The sequence below is a fragment of the Nicotiana tabacum genome, chromosome 9 (assembly GCF_000715075.1).
Source record: "Nicotiana tabacum cultivar K326 chromosome 9, ASM71507v2, whole genome shotgun sequence".
Taxonomy (NCBI): Eukaryota; Viridiplantae; Streptophyta; class Magnoliopsida; order Solanales; family Solanaceae; genus Nicotiana; species Nicotiana tabacum.
Window position 1 is genome coordinate 13014922 of NC_134088.1, and position 17591 is coordinate 13032512.

The 17591-nt window shown below is 35.3% G+C and overlaps 3 protein-coding genes across 9 annotated transcripts; 2 read left to right on the forward strand and 1 right to left on the reverse strand.

Annotated features, from left to right (window-relative positions):
• The first annotated feature begins 418 nt into the window (after window positions 1–418).
• Window positions 419–5703, forward strand: LOC107818531 (uncharacterized). Of its 7 annotated transcripts, XR_001655443.2 has the most exons (5): window positions 458–740; window positions 835–935; window positions 3799–4113; window positions 4917–4937; window positions 5169–5703. XR_001655443.2 is itself a non-coding variant. In XM_016644560.2 (3 exons), exons 1-3 carry the CDS (start codon window positions 648–650, stop codon window positions 3830–3832), a joined length of 228 nt encoding a protein of 75 aa, XP_016500046.1. In that variant the 5' UTR covers window positions 458–647; the 3' UTR covers window positions 3833–5703. The 7 variants fall into 7 exon arrangements, 2 of the variants coding, with proteins under 2 accessions (XP_016500046.1, XP_016500045.1); XR_001655440.2 differs by adding an exon at window positions 2112–2202 and having other exon boundaries at window positions 419–740; window positions 3799–5703; XR_001655441.2 differs by having other exon boundaries at window positions 3799–4937.
• Window positions 5704–6600: 897 nt separating this feature from the next.
• Window positions 6601–9635, forward strand: LOC107790565 (uncharacterized). The gene is made up of 5 exons (XM_016612508.2): window positions 6601–7078; window positions 7776–8585; window positions 8693–8772; window positions 8867–8938; window positions 9049–9635. The coding sequence occupies exons 1-5, from the start codon at window positions 6746–6748 to the stop codon at window positions 9368–9370; spliced, it is 1617 nt and encodes a 538-aa protein (XP_016467994.1). The 5' UTR covers window positions 6601–6745; the 3' UTR covers window positions 9371–9635.
• Window positions 9636–10331: 696 nt separating this feature from the next.
• Window positions 10332–16788, reverse strand: LOC107790564 (uncharacterized). The gene is made up of 6 exons (XM_016612507.2): window positions 16471–16788; window positions 14840–15787; window positions 14584–14757; window positions 11782–11924; window positions 11005–11115; window positions 10332–10898 (listed from the first exon to the last, which is right to left on the reverse strand). Exons 1-6 carry the CDS (start codon window positions 16582–16584, stop codon window positions 10817–10819), a joined length of 1572 nt encoding a protein of 523 aa, XP_016467993.2. The 5' UTR covers window positions 16585–16788; the 3' UTR covers window positions 10332–10816.
• Between the last annotated feature and the right edge of the window lie 803 nt (window positions 16789–17591).

Sequence of the window (17591 nt, forward strand, 5' to 3'; positions counted from 1 at the left end):
TCAAAAAATTGTTCAATAAATTATATGACAAAACAAAAATGTGACTTATTAGGATTTATTGATAAGGAAAAAAAAAGGAGGCCGACTATATTTCTTTCCTGGTACTTTGATGTATTTAATGAAAAAAAAAACATAAAGATAACTCCACATTTATTAAAATTATATTTGTAATTTAGTTTTGCTTACTCCTAAGCAAAAAGTAACACATGCTCATTTGCAAAACTTGTCTCCCACAATATATCTTATTTCGGTTTTTGGCATAATATTGTACATTAATTTTGCAATTACATCATTGAAAAAGTAAATTTGAGCTTATTGTTAAATCAACTATGAAGAATAAAACCAATGTTAGAAGAAAAACGGAGGGAAATAAAAGATAAAAATATGACGGCAATCCTAAGTTTTATCACGGTGGCTTATTAGATATACTCCATCTTTACAAATTTTATTATTTAAAAATAGGACTCTTAATAAACTTTAATTTGTTGTTTATGTTAACTTAAGTAAATTGGGTGTGTACGCTGCGTCTTATATCTTCCCAAAGGACAAACCTTCTACAGAAATTCAAGAGACCGTGTTCTTATAAAGTTGTAAATTGACATATATTTTTTTCTCAATTTCTCCAATTAAGATCAGAACCATATTAAATGTCAGGTTTATTTGTTGGAATTCTGTGTATTACACAAAGGGGTTTTCAGCTCCGATCATTCGATTCACTTTCCTCTTCTGCTTCTTCCCAGGTATGTGTACTCAAATCTTGTGAAATTTTTTGATGTGAATTTAGTTAAAAGAATAAATTCATATATTTCTTACTTTTTGCATTTGAATGAGCAGAAAGAACAAAGAATTAGTGTAGGAAGCCATGGATACAAGAATGAGGAGCTAGGTGAAAAAGCTAGAGAAGCCAAGCAAAGATTGGATCACAAGCTAAGAAGGTAATTTCAGCTGATCTGTGAATAATTTTTCTCAGTTTGCTTACTTTTAGTTTACTACATAAATTTAGGTAAAAGTTTTCATTTCACATGTTGCACAAGAGTTAATTGCTATGCTAATCATGTTACTGTATTAAGAAGAGGATGTGTATCTGCTCTTTTTTTTTTTTTTTTTTTTAAAAAATCTTTTCTTTTTGTGTGTTTCGTTCTATAACTCAAGAAAATCGTGAAATTCTATTTGGGTAATTTTTAGGGAAGATCGGGTTAAGGTCTGCGTACACACTACCATCCCTAGACTCCACTTGTGGGATTACACTGAGGATGATGGGTAAGGTTTGTTGTTGTTTAGGGAAGGTCATAGGCCTCTAGTCAATGTTAACTCATAAGACTCCAAAATCTAATTAGGAGAGCTTATTTTGCTTGCCTTCTTGAGATTTTTGCATACTATATTTTCATATTTTTGGTTAATCATTTGGTATCCGGAACCAACTGGCTGGACTAATCCATATATGCGTCACATATGGTCCACTAAAAAGGGTACGCTCTGTACTCAATGTTAACTTACAAGACTCCAAAGTCTAATTAGGAGACCATATTTTGCTTGTAGTCTAGAGATTTTTCCGTACTCTAATATAAAGAAAGAACATTCTCACTTCTTCAAGATAAAGTAAAACTAAGCTTTTAGCTAAAATTATCCCTTATGTTTGGGTAGGTAAAAAGGCGTCATCCATATACAACCTTGTGCCCCTTTTAACCTTTAACTTTCCAAAGCTTGAGCGGATTTAGTTCGAGTAATTGAATGAACTAAAGAGATGCTAAAACTAATGGACAAACCGCAAGTGACTTGCCCATGAGAGGGCGATAGCAAGTTTCGTCTATTCTAAATTTTCATAGATATAGTTATTTTCAATAACAGGCATCTATACGTAACTCAGGTTGTCAGTTTGCTCGGGCTATTTTACCTCTGTAATGAATAGAGATTGTATGTACTTAAATGATGTTAGAATTTCTTCGCTCCTACTCGTCAACTTTCTGGTAACATGGCAAGGGTATTAAAAACTTATGTGCAGTTGTGATCCTCTGTTGGAAATCACTGGTTTGATCTTCTTTATATAAAGTCCTAAAATGCGTTTCTGAGGGTAAGTTGGCCTCTTGATGCGAGTGAATTCTAACTTGTAGGATTTGATAAGCATCTTGTTTTGAGCTTGCCTTGGGAAGTTATCCAATGACGGAAGGTGGGATAATGTGAAAAATGAGGATTTTGGTGGAGGTTTGATCTTTTTTCCACATCTGACTACTGCCCTTAAAAGGAACTTCTCTTTTGTTAACTGACTTAATATGTTGTGCTTAAGAAATATATATAAAGATTCTGTTTGATCATCTTCCCACGTACAAAATCTGCATTCTGCATTCTGGTAATTTGTTTCTCCTAGTCATGAGGTCATAAATTTTATTTTACTACTTACCTCTGGGCCGTCTAGGAACCTGGGGTGGTGGGCGGCGGAGAAGATTTATCATCAGTTCACTGTTACGTATTTGTTTGTTGGATTTCATCAGTTGTATGGGATGGGGTGAAGTACAGAGTTGGGTGTTCTTTTTGCCTCTCATGTGGTTTTCAAATGTGAGCTGCTGTTTCTTTGCGTAGTCTGTTAGTTAAATCCGCTCAAATGTTTCTTACTGAAAGGGTAAGGATGCTCAGAATTATAAATGGAGGACCATCTTGACCTATCTTTAAACGTAAAGGATAATTTTGGCTAAAAATTGAAGTAAAACTTGCATGTCATGCTAATTATAGGAACATTCTTGACCGAAGTTTCACTCCTTTTAGCTTTGTTATAAAATGAAATTACAGATACTCAAGCATTTATAATATTTCGTTGATAAAGGATTTCGTCGCATATTGGATAGCAATAATGGAAAATACCTACTCACACTCATTGTTTTACCCCGAACTACATTTCTTTATCATGGTTATTTGATAAATTGGACTATGTGAAAAGTACATGTCATGTATTGGTTGATTTAGTACAAACGCATGGTGTGAGTAAGTTTTTCCCATACCAACAACCATGTGATTGTTTTTTCTTAAGGCATGCATCTCAATATTAAATCCCCATATTCGGTGCGGAGTTAAAGCATTCTATGTTAATGTGATGTCGGTGAGTTTATACTTTCATTGTGGTTACTGAAAACAGGAGAAGTAAAGAAGAAAAAGTTAATGATGTCGAAAACGGGCAACTAGAATCAAATACTTTGCAGAAGAATTCAGAGATGTTTAGATTGAAGCAAAACGGAATAAAGACATTTAGCAGGGTAGTAAAACAATGGAAGGATTCAGAAAAGGTTGAATGCACCATTTGCTTGGACCAATTCAAGATTGGAGATAACCTAATGCATTTACAATGTGACCACAAGTTCCATTCATGTTGTTTGGTTCCATGGTTAGAGAATCATGCCTATTGCCCTTGTTGCAGAATGGAGATTGCCACTTGAAAAATTGGTTGGGTAGAGTTTGTACAGTTAATAATAACAACAACAAACTCCGTGTAACCCACAAGTGGGGTCTGGGAGGGTAGTGTGTATGTAGACCTTACCGCTACCTTATGAAGATATGAGTTTGTACAGATGAAGTTTTAAATAAGAGGATTGATTGTATCATTGGATCAAGTAGTCCAACCATTTGTGTTTTAAATAAGTCAACGGTTGATTTGTCGAGAAGTGAGATTCAGTGGTTCATTAACATATTATACTAGATTTAGAAATTATGTCATTTGAATCCTTGTGTTATATATAGTAATGTTTGCTGTTGTTTTGGTAATATTGCATTTCATCATTCTTTCTCTAGCATCTATCTTGATTTCTGCAGGTTTCCACTAGGAAGATGCAGAAATCTACACTGAAAAGGGGAGTGTGAATCTTCTTGCACCAAGCAGTGATCTTGCCTTTTTCTTGGCTTTTGCTGTGCAATTCTTGTAGTTGTATCTGCTGAAAGTTTAAACGACCAAGTTTGTTCATTGCTTAGAAGGCAGCCCGGTGTACTAAGCTCCCGCTATGTCCGGAGTTCGGGGAATGGCCGGACCACAAGGGTCTATTGTCCGCAACCTTACCCTGCATTTCTGTAAGAGGTTGTTTTCACGGCTTGAACCCGTGACTTCCTGATCACATGGCAGCAATTTTACCGGTAACGTCTAGGCTCCTCTTCTATGATATGGATAGAAGGAGTTGACACTATTAGCTGATTTTAAATTCTTTTCTCAATCACTTTTAGTAATGGTAGGTTAACTATAAGCTTATTTTTCCAGCAGTTGCTATAAATGAGCCTTCTGTCTTGCCTATACTTGGGTCTTAATGAAAATGATTAATATTCTTATTATACTACAAATACATATTCTCCTTTACTAGAGGGTAATTTGCATTGTTGGTATGGTGCAACTATTGTTAATAACCCAATCGTATGACAAAATGAAGGGGGGAAATTACATTACCGTAATCATATGTATTTTTCGAGAAAATTTCATCGTTTGTCTCTTTTTGTGTCAGTTATTTAGCGAATGGCCTCCTTTTTATTTCTCTTGCAACTAATGGACCTTATAAAATGAGAAAACATTAGATCAGTCTAAAATTTTTTTAGTTATTGCAAACTTACACCATAGTCTAATGTTTTATAAGTAAACTGAAATATGAACAAATTAGACATATGTTTAATGTTTTCCAGAAGGGAGAATTTTTCAAGGGTTATATTTGTACCGACTTTTAAAATATGGACAAAATCTAAACACTGACATAAAAAGAGACATTTGCATAAGGAAATTTTATACCCTATAGAAAAGCTTAGTACCTTATTTATTTTAAATAAATACCATTTAAAAAAAATATATTATATAGCTACCTTTTATCTTTTATAGCAAAATATCTAATTATAGTTATATCCTACACTTAAGGCGCCATATACGCTAATTAATATTTTTCTCTCTTCTTTTTCAGATTTTCTCTCACATAATCACGGTAAATTTCACAAACCACGTTCTCTCTCTTTTTGCATACACTTTATTCTCTTCTCCCACAAAACTATGATTGTTGCCTCTGTTCGTTGCCTCTGTTCGTTGCCCTAGTGGTTATAGCAGAGATTTCTTTTCTGGTTCGACTCGACGTGGCTGAAAAAGCCAATTTCTGGTTCGTTGCCCTAATGTGAAAATCTTGGATTTTTTTTTTTGGTTCTCTAAAATGGGTATGCAGGTAGCTACTGGAAAGTAAGAAAATCTGAACTTGGATTGGTTATTCTTGGATAAATATAGATAAAGAGAGTTTGATCCAAGATTTTGATCATGGCTTCGTACCTGGGTATTCTTGGATAAATACAGATGAAAATCTGAACTTGGATTGGTGAGTTTGATCATGGCTTCGTACCTGGGAGTTGCGAGGAGTGGTACAAAAGCTACGATGGTATTGGTGTGTCAAAAGCAATGTACAGGATGCGTGGGAATAGTGAGATTCAGGGTTTTTGCTCGACAGCAGATTCGTCGGAAATTAGGGTCTGTTCTTGAACAAAGACGACGGATTTTGGAGCTGAGCAACTTGTTTTTCTGTTAATATATTTCAATGTATTTTCAACGTATCATGTTGTATTTTCATGTATTTCATTGTATTCATTGTCTTTTTTTCCATTGTAATTCAATGTATTTCGTTGTATTCCATGTATCTCATTGAATTTACTGTCTTTTTTTTCATTGTATTTCAATGTATCCCGTTGTATTCTATGTATTTCATTGTATTCACTGTCTCTCTATATGCCATGAATGTATTCATATGTTTTTTTTAATTAATATAATTTATGTATTCAGATGTATTATATAATTTCTCTGAAGATTGCTATGTTTTTGGTGTATTTTTCGGTTGAGAATCTTTTTTATAACTGAAAATACAAATATGTGTGTTATAATTGAGTTTGTTGAGTTATATTAGGAGTCTATTATGTTAATTGATTCACTTTCCGTTTTAAAAACAGTGTAATCCCCTATTTCACGCCGTAAATACAGTCGAATACAATAATCTGTCCAACCGTAATCCCACGTTTCACTCTATGAATACAGTCGAATACACTCGAATACAATAACTGATTAGCGAGACTTCCCTGATTCACGCCTATTTTTGCTACTGTATTTATGAATAAAATAGCTTAAATACATCAAATACATCTTACAACCACAGAAAATGTATCTATAATCCGTAATATAGCAAATGGTATCTATAGATGGTTAATTACTACTAAAAGGTAGTGCTTTATGAAAATTTAATTATAAGTGGACAAAGTAAATCATTCGACTTTTTTCACTTTTAGCCCGCGCCAGAAACTATTTATATTTGATAACCGAAAAAGTGTATAATTTTTATATATAACATACAAAATGTGTGTGTGTGTATATATATATATATATATTCGGATATTATTTTGAGAGAGACTATATGTACAATTTTACAATGTCATTTTCCCAAAAGTGTATCTGGGCTTGCCATGATTGGGCCTATAACTTGTCCAAACAGGGCCCAAAACGCATCCAATAAAGTCAGAAACAGTTGAAACTTTAGAAAATGACACGACGTCGTTTTCATACTAGCCCAACGTTTTAAAACTTCAACGGCTAGTTTTTCCACTGACCGTTTGGAACCTCTGTTCATTACAACAAAACCTTTCACCATCAAAACATACAAGAAAATTTTCACATTCAAAATACAAATAGGACCAATATCATACCTTAAATTCTCAAATCAAATCCTCACAATACAAAAAAAAGACTTCTTTTTTGAATTCAAGAATGGTTTATTCATACACACCAACATACTACAGCTCACTTCATGATTCAATCACTTCTCTTTGTAAAACCATTCTTCCATTTCCTTTCAAGAAAAGGCGATTACCTGCGATTGCAGCTGCTGAGCAAAGGTTGTCGAAGCAGCAATCCGACAACCTTAAATGGCAGCAAGAATCTTTTCACCAAATTCTTAACTTGATGGGTCTTTGTAAAGAAGGAATCTTGGCTGAATCTGAAGTTTCTGCTTTCAGATCACATCTGCTCGATACCCTTATCGCGTCTCCTGCTGATCATGAACATTCTTCTATCTTAAGGGATAAGTTGATCTTCTTGCAGGTAATTTTTCCCTTTTTCACTTTCTCTCAATTTTTTCAATTTGTGTCATTTGATGGGGAGGAAAAATAGATAACTCAATTATTTTGTATTTTTAAGTTCATTTTCCAAGTTCAACTGAAATTTCAGCTTTTGGGAGTTGGGTTGTTCTCCTTTTTCTTTTGGTTGTTTTTATAATTATATATTTTTGGCTTTTCTTGTTAAGCTCAAATTTTTTTAATAGCTGTTCTTTTTGAAGGAATTTAGTCAAGTACGTTTTCCAAATTAAACTGAAATTTGAGCTTTCGGGAGTTGGTATTTTTCTTTTTATTTTTGTTGTAAGCTTTTAATAAAAAAAATTGGACTTTTCTTTTTATCTAGTCTCAATTCTTGCAATTTGTGTCATTTGGTGAATTGATTGTTGATTTTTTATCATGATTTAATGTGAACCATAGATAGCTATATTTACTTGTAATTTCAAGTACGTTTTCAAAATTGAACTGAAATTTTAGCTTTTGAGAGTCAGGTTTTTTTCTTTCTTTAATGTAATTTTTTTGTTTTTCCTGTAAAGCTGTAATCATTTTTATGGTTATTGTTAAGTTCATTTTCAAATGAAGCTGAAATTTCAGCTTTTGGGAGTTGTTTTTTTTTAAATTTACATATTTATAAATTTTGGTTTTTTCTTGTAAAACTTAAATTTTTATGGTGTTTCTTCATGAAGGAGTTATTGTATGCAAAATGTATATCAGAGGAAGAGTATCATACATCAAAGAGACCATTATTGCAAAGGCTAGCAGTTCAAGGAGCTGAGATTGAGGCAAAACATGTAGTTGTTGGATCAAAGAAAGAAGGCACAGATGATGAATGGTCTGTTATAGATTTAAAGGATGAAAAATCCTATCTTGGCAAAGAGATTTCGAGTTCGAAGCAAAAGCAAAACTCAGCTATCAAGCAAATCAAAGGAGGGGCTGCTTCAGTTTTTGGCTTTGCAGCGTCGAATAAAAATGGAAAGATCAAAGAAGAAAGGGGCATACTTAGTGAAAATTGTAAGCAAGATTCTAAATATGAAAGAAATGAATTAGGAGTTTCAACAGAAAATCCCTTTTGGAATACTCATTTGAAGGAAAAAGATAGTGAAACAAAGTCTATTCTTATGGTAGAGAGCTTACCTAGTGAGCCAATGAAGGTAAAAAAGCAAAGTGGAGGTGACAAATCAAGAAAGAAACCTTTTAAAGGTCTGTTTTTAAGAGAACAAAACGAAGGGCAGAGCGACGATCATCAACGTGCTGAGCCTGAATCTGAAGGAAAGACGAAATCAGGGAAAAAACAATGGGGATTTGATGGATTCAAGAAGTGGAAGAAAAATGACTGTGAAGATGAAACAGCTCCATTGTCGCTTGATGAGAAATCGGATGGTGGAACTTACTTAGGTCAGCTTGTTGCAGAACCTGTTGGAGAAGGTCCTGATACTAAGCAAATTAAAAGGAAGCTGCATCCTAATGGTGCACCCTCGGATTTCTTTGTCGATAAGGTCTCACTCATACACATTCATTTATTGAAGAAAAGTAGACTCAAAGTACTTATCTATGAACCTGTTTGAGATCTAATCTGCTGCATGTTTTTGTTGCATATTTGCAGGTTTTAGGAGACAGTATCAAGAAAGAGCTATCAAGAATTCAAACAGAACTTGGCGCCAAAAATTCAAGTGTTGCGTTAACGTAAGCAAATATCTGTTTCTTTATGTTACTCTTTCTAGTGTTTTTAGACTTGTTGAATAGAGTTGGATTTTTACTAATTGGTATCACACAACAGAGATGATCAGATTGAAGCCATTTCAACTAGGCTTCCAGTTGACAAGGCTGACTTGAAAAAATTCTTCCCTAAGTAAGCACACTTGTACAACTTTGTGTGTAACATGTAGAGTTCTAATTCTACGCGAAATCAGACATTACTTCACACTAATTATTCTGTACTTATTTCTTTGACGATTTCAGAACATGGTGTGATCGATATGGAGACGTTGTTTTGGATGTTGTAAGGAAGGAATTCAAGAACCATGTTGGGGAAATGGGAAACTTAAGAGGAGGTGGTGGTATTATTACAAGGGAGAAGAAGAACAACTCAAAAAGATGGACAACATTTGATGAAAGTGATGATGATGAAAATTGCCATCCAAATCTATTTGCACCTCAACAAGATCATCATACATTCCCTTCTAAACAAGCCAAACTCACTCCTCCTTTGAAGAGTGGTCAAGTTTATGTTAATAGTAGCATTGATAAGGGCCTCAAATATAATCCTTTCTTTGATGTTTAAAAGTAAAGTCATTTGGACAATGAAAGAAAGCTGAGAACTAATCAGCTTTCTTTGTAATGGATTCTACTTATAGCTGTAGCCTCCAAATGGTGTGCTCTACCAGAGATATGTTTATTAATTTATTCCTTTAGTCAAACCTTAAATATGTGATTAACATTAATGTAAATCATCTTTGGATGGTTTTTTCCTATTTATTTATGTTGGGCATGTTGCCATACATAGTAAATGTGATTGACAACCATATTGAATGGTGCCAAAACATAAATTATAACATCTTTGTCCTCCTTGTCTATACTTCATACTATTTGAGAAAACTTTCTTTAGCTACAACTTTTCAATCATGTCTCGTACTATGTTAGCCACAAGTACACTCCACCCAAGGCTTAGGCAGACTGAAGAAACCACCTACCAATTTGTACGCTATCTCACATTATCTTAACCCCGTTTTATTGGACATCCTTGGGTGCGGCGACTCATCTACATTCTACTTCAAAAAAATTAAAGAATCAAGATCATAACTAATCTTATCTTCTTCTTTTTCCCTTTTTTTGTTTGGGGTTGGAGGGGAGAGGTAGAGGCGAACCCAGGATTTGAAGATCGGAGGTGCACTTTTGGATTCAACGAAAATCTGCTTTGTATATAGGGTGTCCGCTACTAATATATCACTATTTCTAAAGACATAATACATGAAACTTTTGCCAAACTTATCACTATTTCTAAAGACATAATACATGAAACTTTTGCCAAACTTCACGGGTGCCAGGGTCGCCCCTCTCGATATAGCATACGGCGAGGGCGGGGCGAGGTGCGCGCGGGGTGGGGGGTGGGGGGGTGGGGGGGATGCAGAAAATTGTCTGCTGACATTACTTTACAGACTTCTGCATCAATATTTGACTTCCCATCTCAAAATGATCAAACAAAACAAGCAAGGATTCAAATTGCAGACAAGACAAGCCAGATCTTGGCTATGAAAGTCTCTACTATAATATCATATATAGATATGGAACTTCCCCTATTAGAGACATATCTGTATACATTAATGAGAATACATATATTCACCTATTTCCTAAGCCTCCACCTCCATACAGTGGCACGTGCATTGTAATATTATCTGTTCGATAAACATTAAAATGTGCCTTCTTAACAAGGGTGCATGCAGAGTGAAATCTGCCATATACATCTGTACAAGCTCTCCACAAAATTGCATGGGGCAAAGTCAGAAAGAAGAAAAGGAAGAGGCCCTTATTCTCTCACCTTGTGTTGAGAATAAGGCGAACGATGAAAACTTGGGGAACTGAAGCTACCCATGATCCGATCCTTCCATTGGAGATACAACAGTCTTTCCTTTGCTATATTTACCAAATAACAAATTATGGAGCCAGGTTTTAGCATGTGTTCCTTTTCCCTCTTCCCCTCCCTTTCCCTCTCTATTACACTAGAGATACCTCAAAGAGAAGGTGCTGCTGAGTTAGAAACTGAACCTTCAACAAACCCATTTCGGACATCTCCTCTGCAAAGTGGACATACACTGTGAAGAGGCAACATATGGAAAAACACCATGTTAGTAAAGCGGTGAGAGAATAGAACTAATGTATAGAAACATAAATCAACGGTTAGGTGCAGTTTCATGTTACCCGTGTATCTCTTTGAGCCATTTATCCACGCATGATACATGGAACTCATGGTGACAAGGTAGAACTCGTATTTTATCTCCGTCCTCATACTCGGCTAAGCATATGTGACACCTACAAATTGTATAGCATGATCATAAATTACAAAATTAGAACCATCAAAAACCATGATAGTCTGGCATATAAAATTACTACCACATAACTGCATCATATCAGTTGTCAGAAAAAAATTTGCTTCAAATCATAACGCCTTATTGCACATAGTAACTGGTTTTAACTCGTCTTCATATAATGCTACTCCTTCCAACCCATTTTCATTCACCTGCTTTACTTAGTTCGTCTCAAGAAATGCTTTTTCTTAATGGATGTTCGTGCCAAAAAGATTAACCTCTTTCCTTAAACTTTTTTTTTTTTTAAAAGAACCTCTTGATAATTCAGGTGACATCTTCTCAAACAATATCTCTGTTTTTTCTCAAAGCAGACTCCTATTTGTAAACACTTTCTACCAAACTCAATGCGGTAACTAATCCAAACATTCATCTCTTCATCTCTACAATGCCAAATGGTTAAATGAGATTGGGGTTATTTTTTTTTTATTTTTTTGGGGGGGGGGGGGGGGGGACACAATACAGGTAGTTTTTACAGGTACAGAGAACGGAATATAAAAAAATAGAAAAGTAGTCTAACAATACCAAAAATTTTCTGTACAAAGCAACATAAATTCTCCTTTTACAAGAACAAGGCAGCAAAAATGTGAAACATAAAGATAGAGAAACTTACTGTGGGACATTGTTGCCGGTATCTACTTCCTCTGATTTTGAGTAACTCTTCACCGGGAACGAGTCCACAACTGACTCTGGAGCTGGAAGTGATAACACAGATAAGGACACTGACATCGGTTGCCGATGTATTTCATCCAGTACCTGCAATTTGCCATTAATGTCAAAAAGTTGATGGCTTCCACTAATGAATGGAAAACCACTGCTAGAACATGATGAATCTGTCAAAGAAAGAGAAAACTTAAATGTAATATAATGTATCTCTAAATCATGCAAATTAAGGGTATTTAACAGGTCTACATACCAAGCATTGGGTATTACGTATAGCAACAGATTAAGCAGACCTATGTAGATATTTATCTAACATTACAACAGCTTCCTCTCTTCCAACCTCATTCCCCTTATCTCTGTTCAAATATGTTGCTCAGACTCTTCAAGAATGTTGTCGGGTTTGTGTTGGATCCTCTAAAAGTGGTGCATTTTGAAGGAACAACACTGGTGCAGCAGCATATTTGAAGTCTGAGCAACATAGTTAGAAATAGCTGGCTGTTGGGCTTCTTACAATACTAGCATTTACCAAAAAAATTTATCATTCATTGTGGTCTTTCATAATTGTTATCTTGGCTTCGGTTTTCTATATATCTTGTGTTATTATTGTGTGTTGCCACTGCTTCTTTCATCTTTTCTTTAGCTAAGGGTCTATCGGAAATAACCTCTCTGCCTCCCAGGTAGGGTAAGGCTGCGTACATCACACTCTCCCCAGCCCTCACTTGTGGGAATCCACTCGGTTTGTTGTTCTTATTATGGCCTTTCATGAGATTTTACCATTCATGAGAACCTTTTAAATACTCAATATTGGCTTAGTTCTTTAAGTTGGATTCACCTTCATTTACAAAGATTCACTACCAATGACCCATTTCTACATGTACTTCTTTCGGTCCTTCCAATATAAAAATTCTCTCCCTCCCTATTTATAAGACCCACTTTCCATTGTGAGACATGCCAATTTAATTCAACCTACACATGGTATTGTTTTATACTTATATTATTAGATATAATTCTTATTTCTTCAACAACTCAAATTCATTTAAACAATTAAATTTATACAAAACGTGTTGTTTTCGCATCACATAGCTTTTCGATCATTAGTCTTTTGTTCTCTTCTACCAATTCAATCAACGAGTCAAATTACCTTATTAAGCTTCGTACCTAGAGCCCGTTTGGATTGGCTGAATTTAAGTAGCTTTTAATGAACCAAGTGCTTAAAAGCATTTTTTAAGTGTTGGAGTTGATTTTACAAATAAGCAGTTACGTGTTTGAATAGAAGTGCAGAAACTGAAAAAAAGTTGTTGAAGTGTTTGGTAAAAAGTGTTTATCAATATATTTTTGGTTAAAACAACTGAAATATCCTTAAAACTGTTAACTCTATAAATGAGCTGATTACCACAAAGACTTTTAATTCTAAATTAATTCAAATATAAATTAATTTATATCTCAATCCATTTTCAATATAAATGGATTAGATAAATTTTAAATTTGTTTTGCTTACATATCTTTATCAAATCAATTTTCTGGGATTAAACTTTATATTCCTTCCATTTTAAATGAATAGAAGCCAGCGAAATGCAGTAGAAGCCACTGAAATGAAGAATTAGAGTACTAAATACTTGAGTTTCTTTGATGAAAATTGCATACAACAACAACAACAACAACCCAGTATAATCCCACTTAGTGGGGTCTGGAGAGGGTAGTGTGTACGCAGACCTTACCCCTACCCTTGGGTAGAGAGACTGTTTCCAAATAGACCCCCGGCATCCTTCCCTCCAAGAACTTCCCACCTTGTTCTTGGGGAGACTCGAACTCACAACTTCTCGGTTGGAAGTGGGGGTTGCTTACCATCAGAACTCACAACCTCTCGGATGAAAATTGCATACTGCATCAAAATATATTCCATGTGACATTTAGCTCATATTAAAATAAAGATATATTCCAACTCTATGCTAGGGCACAAATCGATAGAAATTACAGCAGGTTTCTTCACACTAATTTTCTTGAGCATAATATTATTGGGTGATTGTAAGAAAGGAGCCCTGAAGCGATGCCGACAAATCTCATTAATAATTACTCCGTACAGGTACCTGGTTATGCTATAACCAAATTTAAAAATTATCCTAGAGAAGAAAGAAAGAATAAGCCACATAAAAGAAGAAACAGAAAGATAGACATAGAAGGAAGACAGAGACGAGATGGACAAATGACACAGGAAAGACGACGAACAAGGAAGAAGGGTTAATTTTGGAATTATATAAAAGATAAGGGATAGGAAAGTAAATTAATCCAAAAGGCAATAAGTCGGGCACCCCCCAACTTATGGCTTTAGCTTGTTTTGACTTAAAAGCAAAGTACTTTTAAGCATTTTAACTTGCCAAACACAAAAACAAGCTAAAAAGGGCTTAAAAGCTAGTTTGACCAGCTTTTAAGCCCATCCAAACACCCTCCTAGTCAAATTGCATTACATGAAATGGAAGTGTATAACGTGGCGAACTGAAAAGAACAGTAGTACTAATTGTTTGCACCAGTCCTAATGCGTGATGACCCTTAAACGTAGTAGAAAGTATATTCCTACTAAGTAGGTGACAATCTTAACCGAAACAGCCTTTTCCTTAAAAAGTAAAATGAACTTTTATTGATAACGAGGGGAAACAATGGACTGCTGAGCATTTAATAGGGAAAACTGCTCCACATATTAAACAATACTGGAGAGGCCATAAAGAGACCAAAAAGTTGCAATATGAAAAATTACCTCAAACAAAGCCTCAGCAAGCATAACTATTCGTGATATACTTGCACGACTGCCAGTTTCTCGACTCATCAAAATTGTCTCACATGAACATGGGCCATCTGCGTGAATCCCAGTTGGACAAGTGGCACTTCGATGATCACCAGCAATAAGACCACCAGGAAGTCTTTCCCACATCTGCAAAGAGATAACAGCCGTAACTTAGTGGAGCAGCAATCAGACTTTCCACTGCAGCAAAAAATAAAGTACATCACGTCACCTCAGATCTGGAATGCCGTCGCCGTTCATTACTCCCACTAGTCCGACTTCCATTTGATGGAAAATTACCTCCAGCCCCCTCATGAAGGGAATTATCGCTAAAGTCCAGCAGTAACCTGTCATGAGATGCTACATTGTCTGAATAATCATTTGGAAAACGAAAACTCCGAGGATCAGCACGCCTCCTAGGACTTCTCCTTGAAAAAGAATCCCAAAAAAGTCTTCTACTATTCCGTCTTGCTTCGCGACTAGTTATTTCAGCAGGACTATTAGAGAAAACATTGGGAGAGACATTCGCCATATCAACGTGAAGTATACTTCCATCTCTTAAACTCTCTTCCCTTTCTGACACCAGAAACTCGAGACCTGAAGATGGTGTATCCTGACGCAAATCATCTCCTGCCAAATGTGGCGTAAGTGAAGAATCCGAAAGAACAGATACAGAACCAGAATCGGAATTATTGAAGATAAGGATTTCATTTGTATGATTTACAACAAAATCTTCACTTGATGAAGATTCTCCGTTTCCGTGATACAATGGACTGCTAGAACGAGAGGACCCGGCAAATATTTGAGAGACATCTCCATTCGCTGTAGTATCAACATTATTTACAACATCATTTTCTGTCCTTTTGTTTAAAGAAAGTGGATAGGGAAATGGTCTGTCGTCTCGAGATGTACTAGCAGTTTCACAACCTGTACTTCCAGGTCGATATCGAGTGACTAATTCCATGTCTTTGGTTGAGTTTTCTCTTCGGTTACCTCCCTGAACATTAGCATCTCCAGATGTAGATTTTTCACTATTTACCAAATTGCTCGCAGATGAAGCTCCACGTTCAGCTCGGGAGGGAATAAAATCAGCCGACGGGTCCTTCCCAGAGTTTTGGAGCTTTCCTTTGTCAGCGTGTTCTGCAGCATCCACCAGCAATTCAGCTGGATCATCTTCCATCTACAGATTAACAAAAAATATGAATTGAATTTAAACACCTAAAGTACCTAACTCTACGTCAAACTTCTCGTTTAAGATATCTAAGCACATGGCCCAAACGGTCGTGCAGCTTTAAACAAAATGAGAAATACAAGAACCCCAGATATCAGTTCATTGTGTGATAAATACATTCATCTTTCAATGGACAAAAGAGTATGAGGCCAAATACTAGAAGCTGAAATTTGAACATGGTCTCCAAGGGTTTCACCCACTTCATTGACTGCTAAACCACACCCTCGGATGCCAATTCTCAAAATAATATTTCATTATCCAAAACATCTATCAATTTCTTTAAACAATTTTCCTTTTCTGCATGTCATCCAATTCTATGGGATTTTCTCAAAGGGACCAAAACATATGACTATGATGTACCTTTGAGGAACTGAATAGAAATGCAACAAAACAAGCCCTATAAATCAATTAAATCACATAATATGAAATCAAGCATTATAAGGCAACTAAAAACAAAATCAAATTCTGGGGTCTATCAAGAAATTCATAATAATCACATAAACATGATGCTTCAGAAATATCAAAAGGCAATAAAAATCAAATCTTGAAATTGCATTTAATAAATAATCAAAAGGGGTGCCTTTTTTTCTTCTATTTGCAGCAATAAAAAAACAAATCTTGAAATTGCATACCTCAATTGCTGAGCGAGAGGATGAAGCCCCACATATGAAAATGGATGAAAATGTGCATTTGGTGCGATTTGGGCGACTTGGGTGTGACCCCAAACGGCTACTGCTTGAACCCATTAGACCCAACCACCCCTTTTCTTCTTCCTCAAGAGAGAGAAAAATAGAAATAGATATAAGCAGATAGATATAGGGAGAGAAAGAGAGAAGATGGAAAGTCACTCTCCCATTCAAGTTCTTGAAAATCAAGAATCCATTTTTATTAATATTTTTTTTCCTCTTTGTTATGTTCTGTGATGTGGTTTTTTCTAGAGGGAACAATGTTTTGTTTGTATGACAAGGTGATGACATGTTGCTTTCAAATTGATTTGTGGTTAAGACCTAATATTGAATGTGATGGTTGTAATTAATTCTTGTGGTATGTTTTTTTGTACAAGAATTCTTGTGGTATGTTACCTATTATTAGTCTTGTCTTATTTGACTTGTTTTGTATAGCTTCCAGAATTTAGAAATACTATGCTAGGACAAGTAAGATGTTGACTAGTTTGAGTTCAAATTCATCAAATTATTATTGTGTTGATCTTTTTGTAAATTACAATTACTTTGAAATAAGACTACCAAGCATTCCTCTCTTTTTGTTATGGAATAACTTAAACTGTTATATCGACCTCGTGGAACAATAGGTCACTAATACATAGAATTTACATAATATGATCTGATCAAAACCGCATGAGCAACTTGGAGCTAGTGTTACTTGTGCCTTTGCTCCTTGAGTAAGACTGATAGGACGATTGCTCCTTGAGCCCTAATCATTTTCATCATCGAGTAGGGTCTGGGAAGGATAGTGAGTATACAATTACAACCTTAGCCCTACCTTATACAGGTAGAGAGGTTGTTTCCGATATACCTTCGGCTCTAAGCAAACATGTAAAATCACAATATTATAGAGAAGATATATAGTTGTGTAAAAGTTATGAAAGCATAATAACAGCAAGGTTGTAGAGCAACCAAAACACAAGCAATATCAAATAGTAATAGAATTCTAAGAATATAAAAATATTAGAATAGCGCTACTACTGCTGGAATGAAAGAAAAGACGCTCAACTACTTCTAGCCTTCTATCTAAT

Coding starts and splice junctions, on each gene's coding strand:
- LOC107818531 (XM_016644559.2), top strand. CDS start 648: ATGTCAGGTTTATTTGTTGGAATTCTGTGTATTACACAAAGGGGTTTT. Junction 741..834: donor CCTCTTCTGCTTCTTCCCAG/GTATGTGTACTC, acceptor TTGAATGAGCAG/AAAGAACAAAGAATTAGTGT. Junction 936..3,127: donor TTGGATCACAAGCTAAGAAG/GTAATTTCAGCT, acceptor TACTGAAAACAG/GAGAAGTAAAGAAGAAAAAG.
- LOC107790565 (XM_016612508.2), top strand. CDS start 6,746: ATGGTTTATTCATACACACCAACATACTACAGCTCACTTCATGATTCA. Junction 8,586..8,692: donor CGGATTTCTTTGTCGATAAG/GTCTCACTCATA, acceptor GCATATTTGCAG/GTTTTAGGAGACAGTATCAA. Junction 8,773..8,866: donor AATTCAAGTGTTGCGTTAAC/GTAAGCAAATAT, acceptor ATCACACAACAG/AGATGATCAGATTGAAGCCA.
- LOC107790564 (XM_016612507.2), bottom strand. CDS start 16,584: ATGGGTTCAAGCAGTAGCCGTTTGGGGTCACACCCAAGTCGCCCAAAT. Junction 15,788..16,470: donor CCTCTCGCTCAGCAATTGAG/GTATGCAATTTC, acceptor GTTAATCTGTAG/ATGGAAGATGATCCAGCTGA. Junction 11,925..14,583: donor TTGCTGAGGCTTTGTTTGAG/GTAATTTTTCAT, acceptor GGCAAATTGCAG/GTACTGGATGAAATACATCG.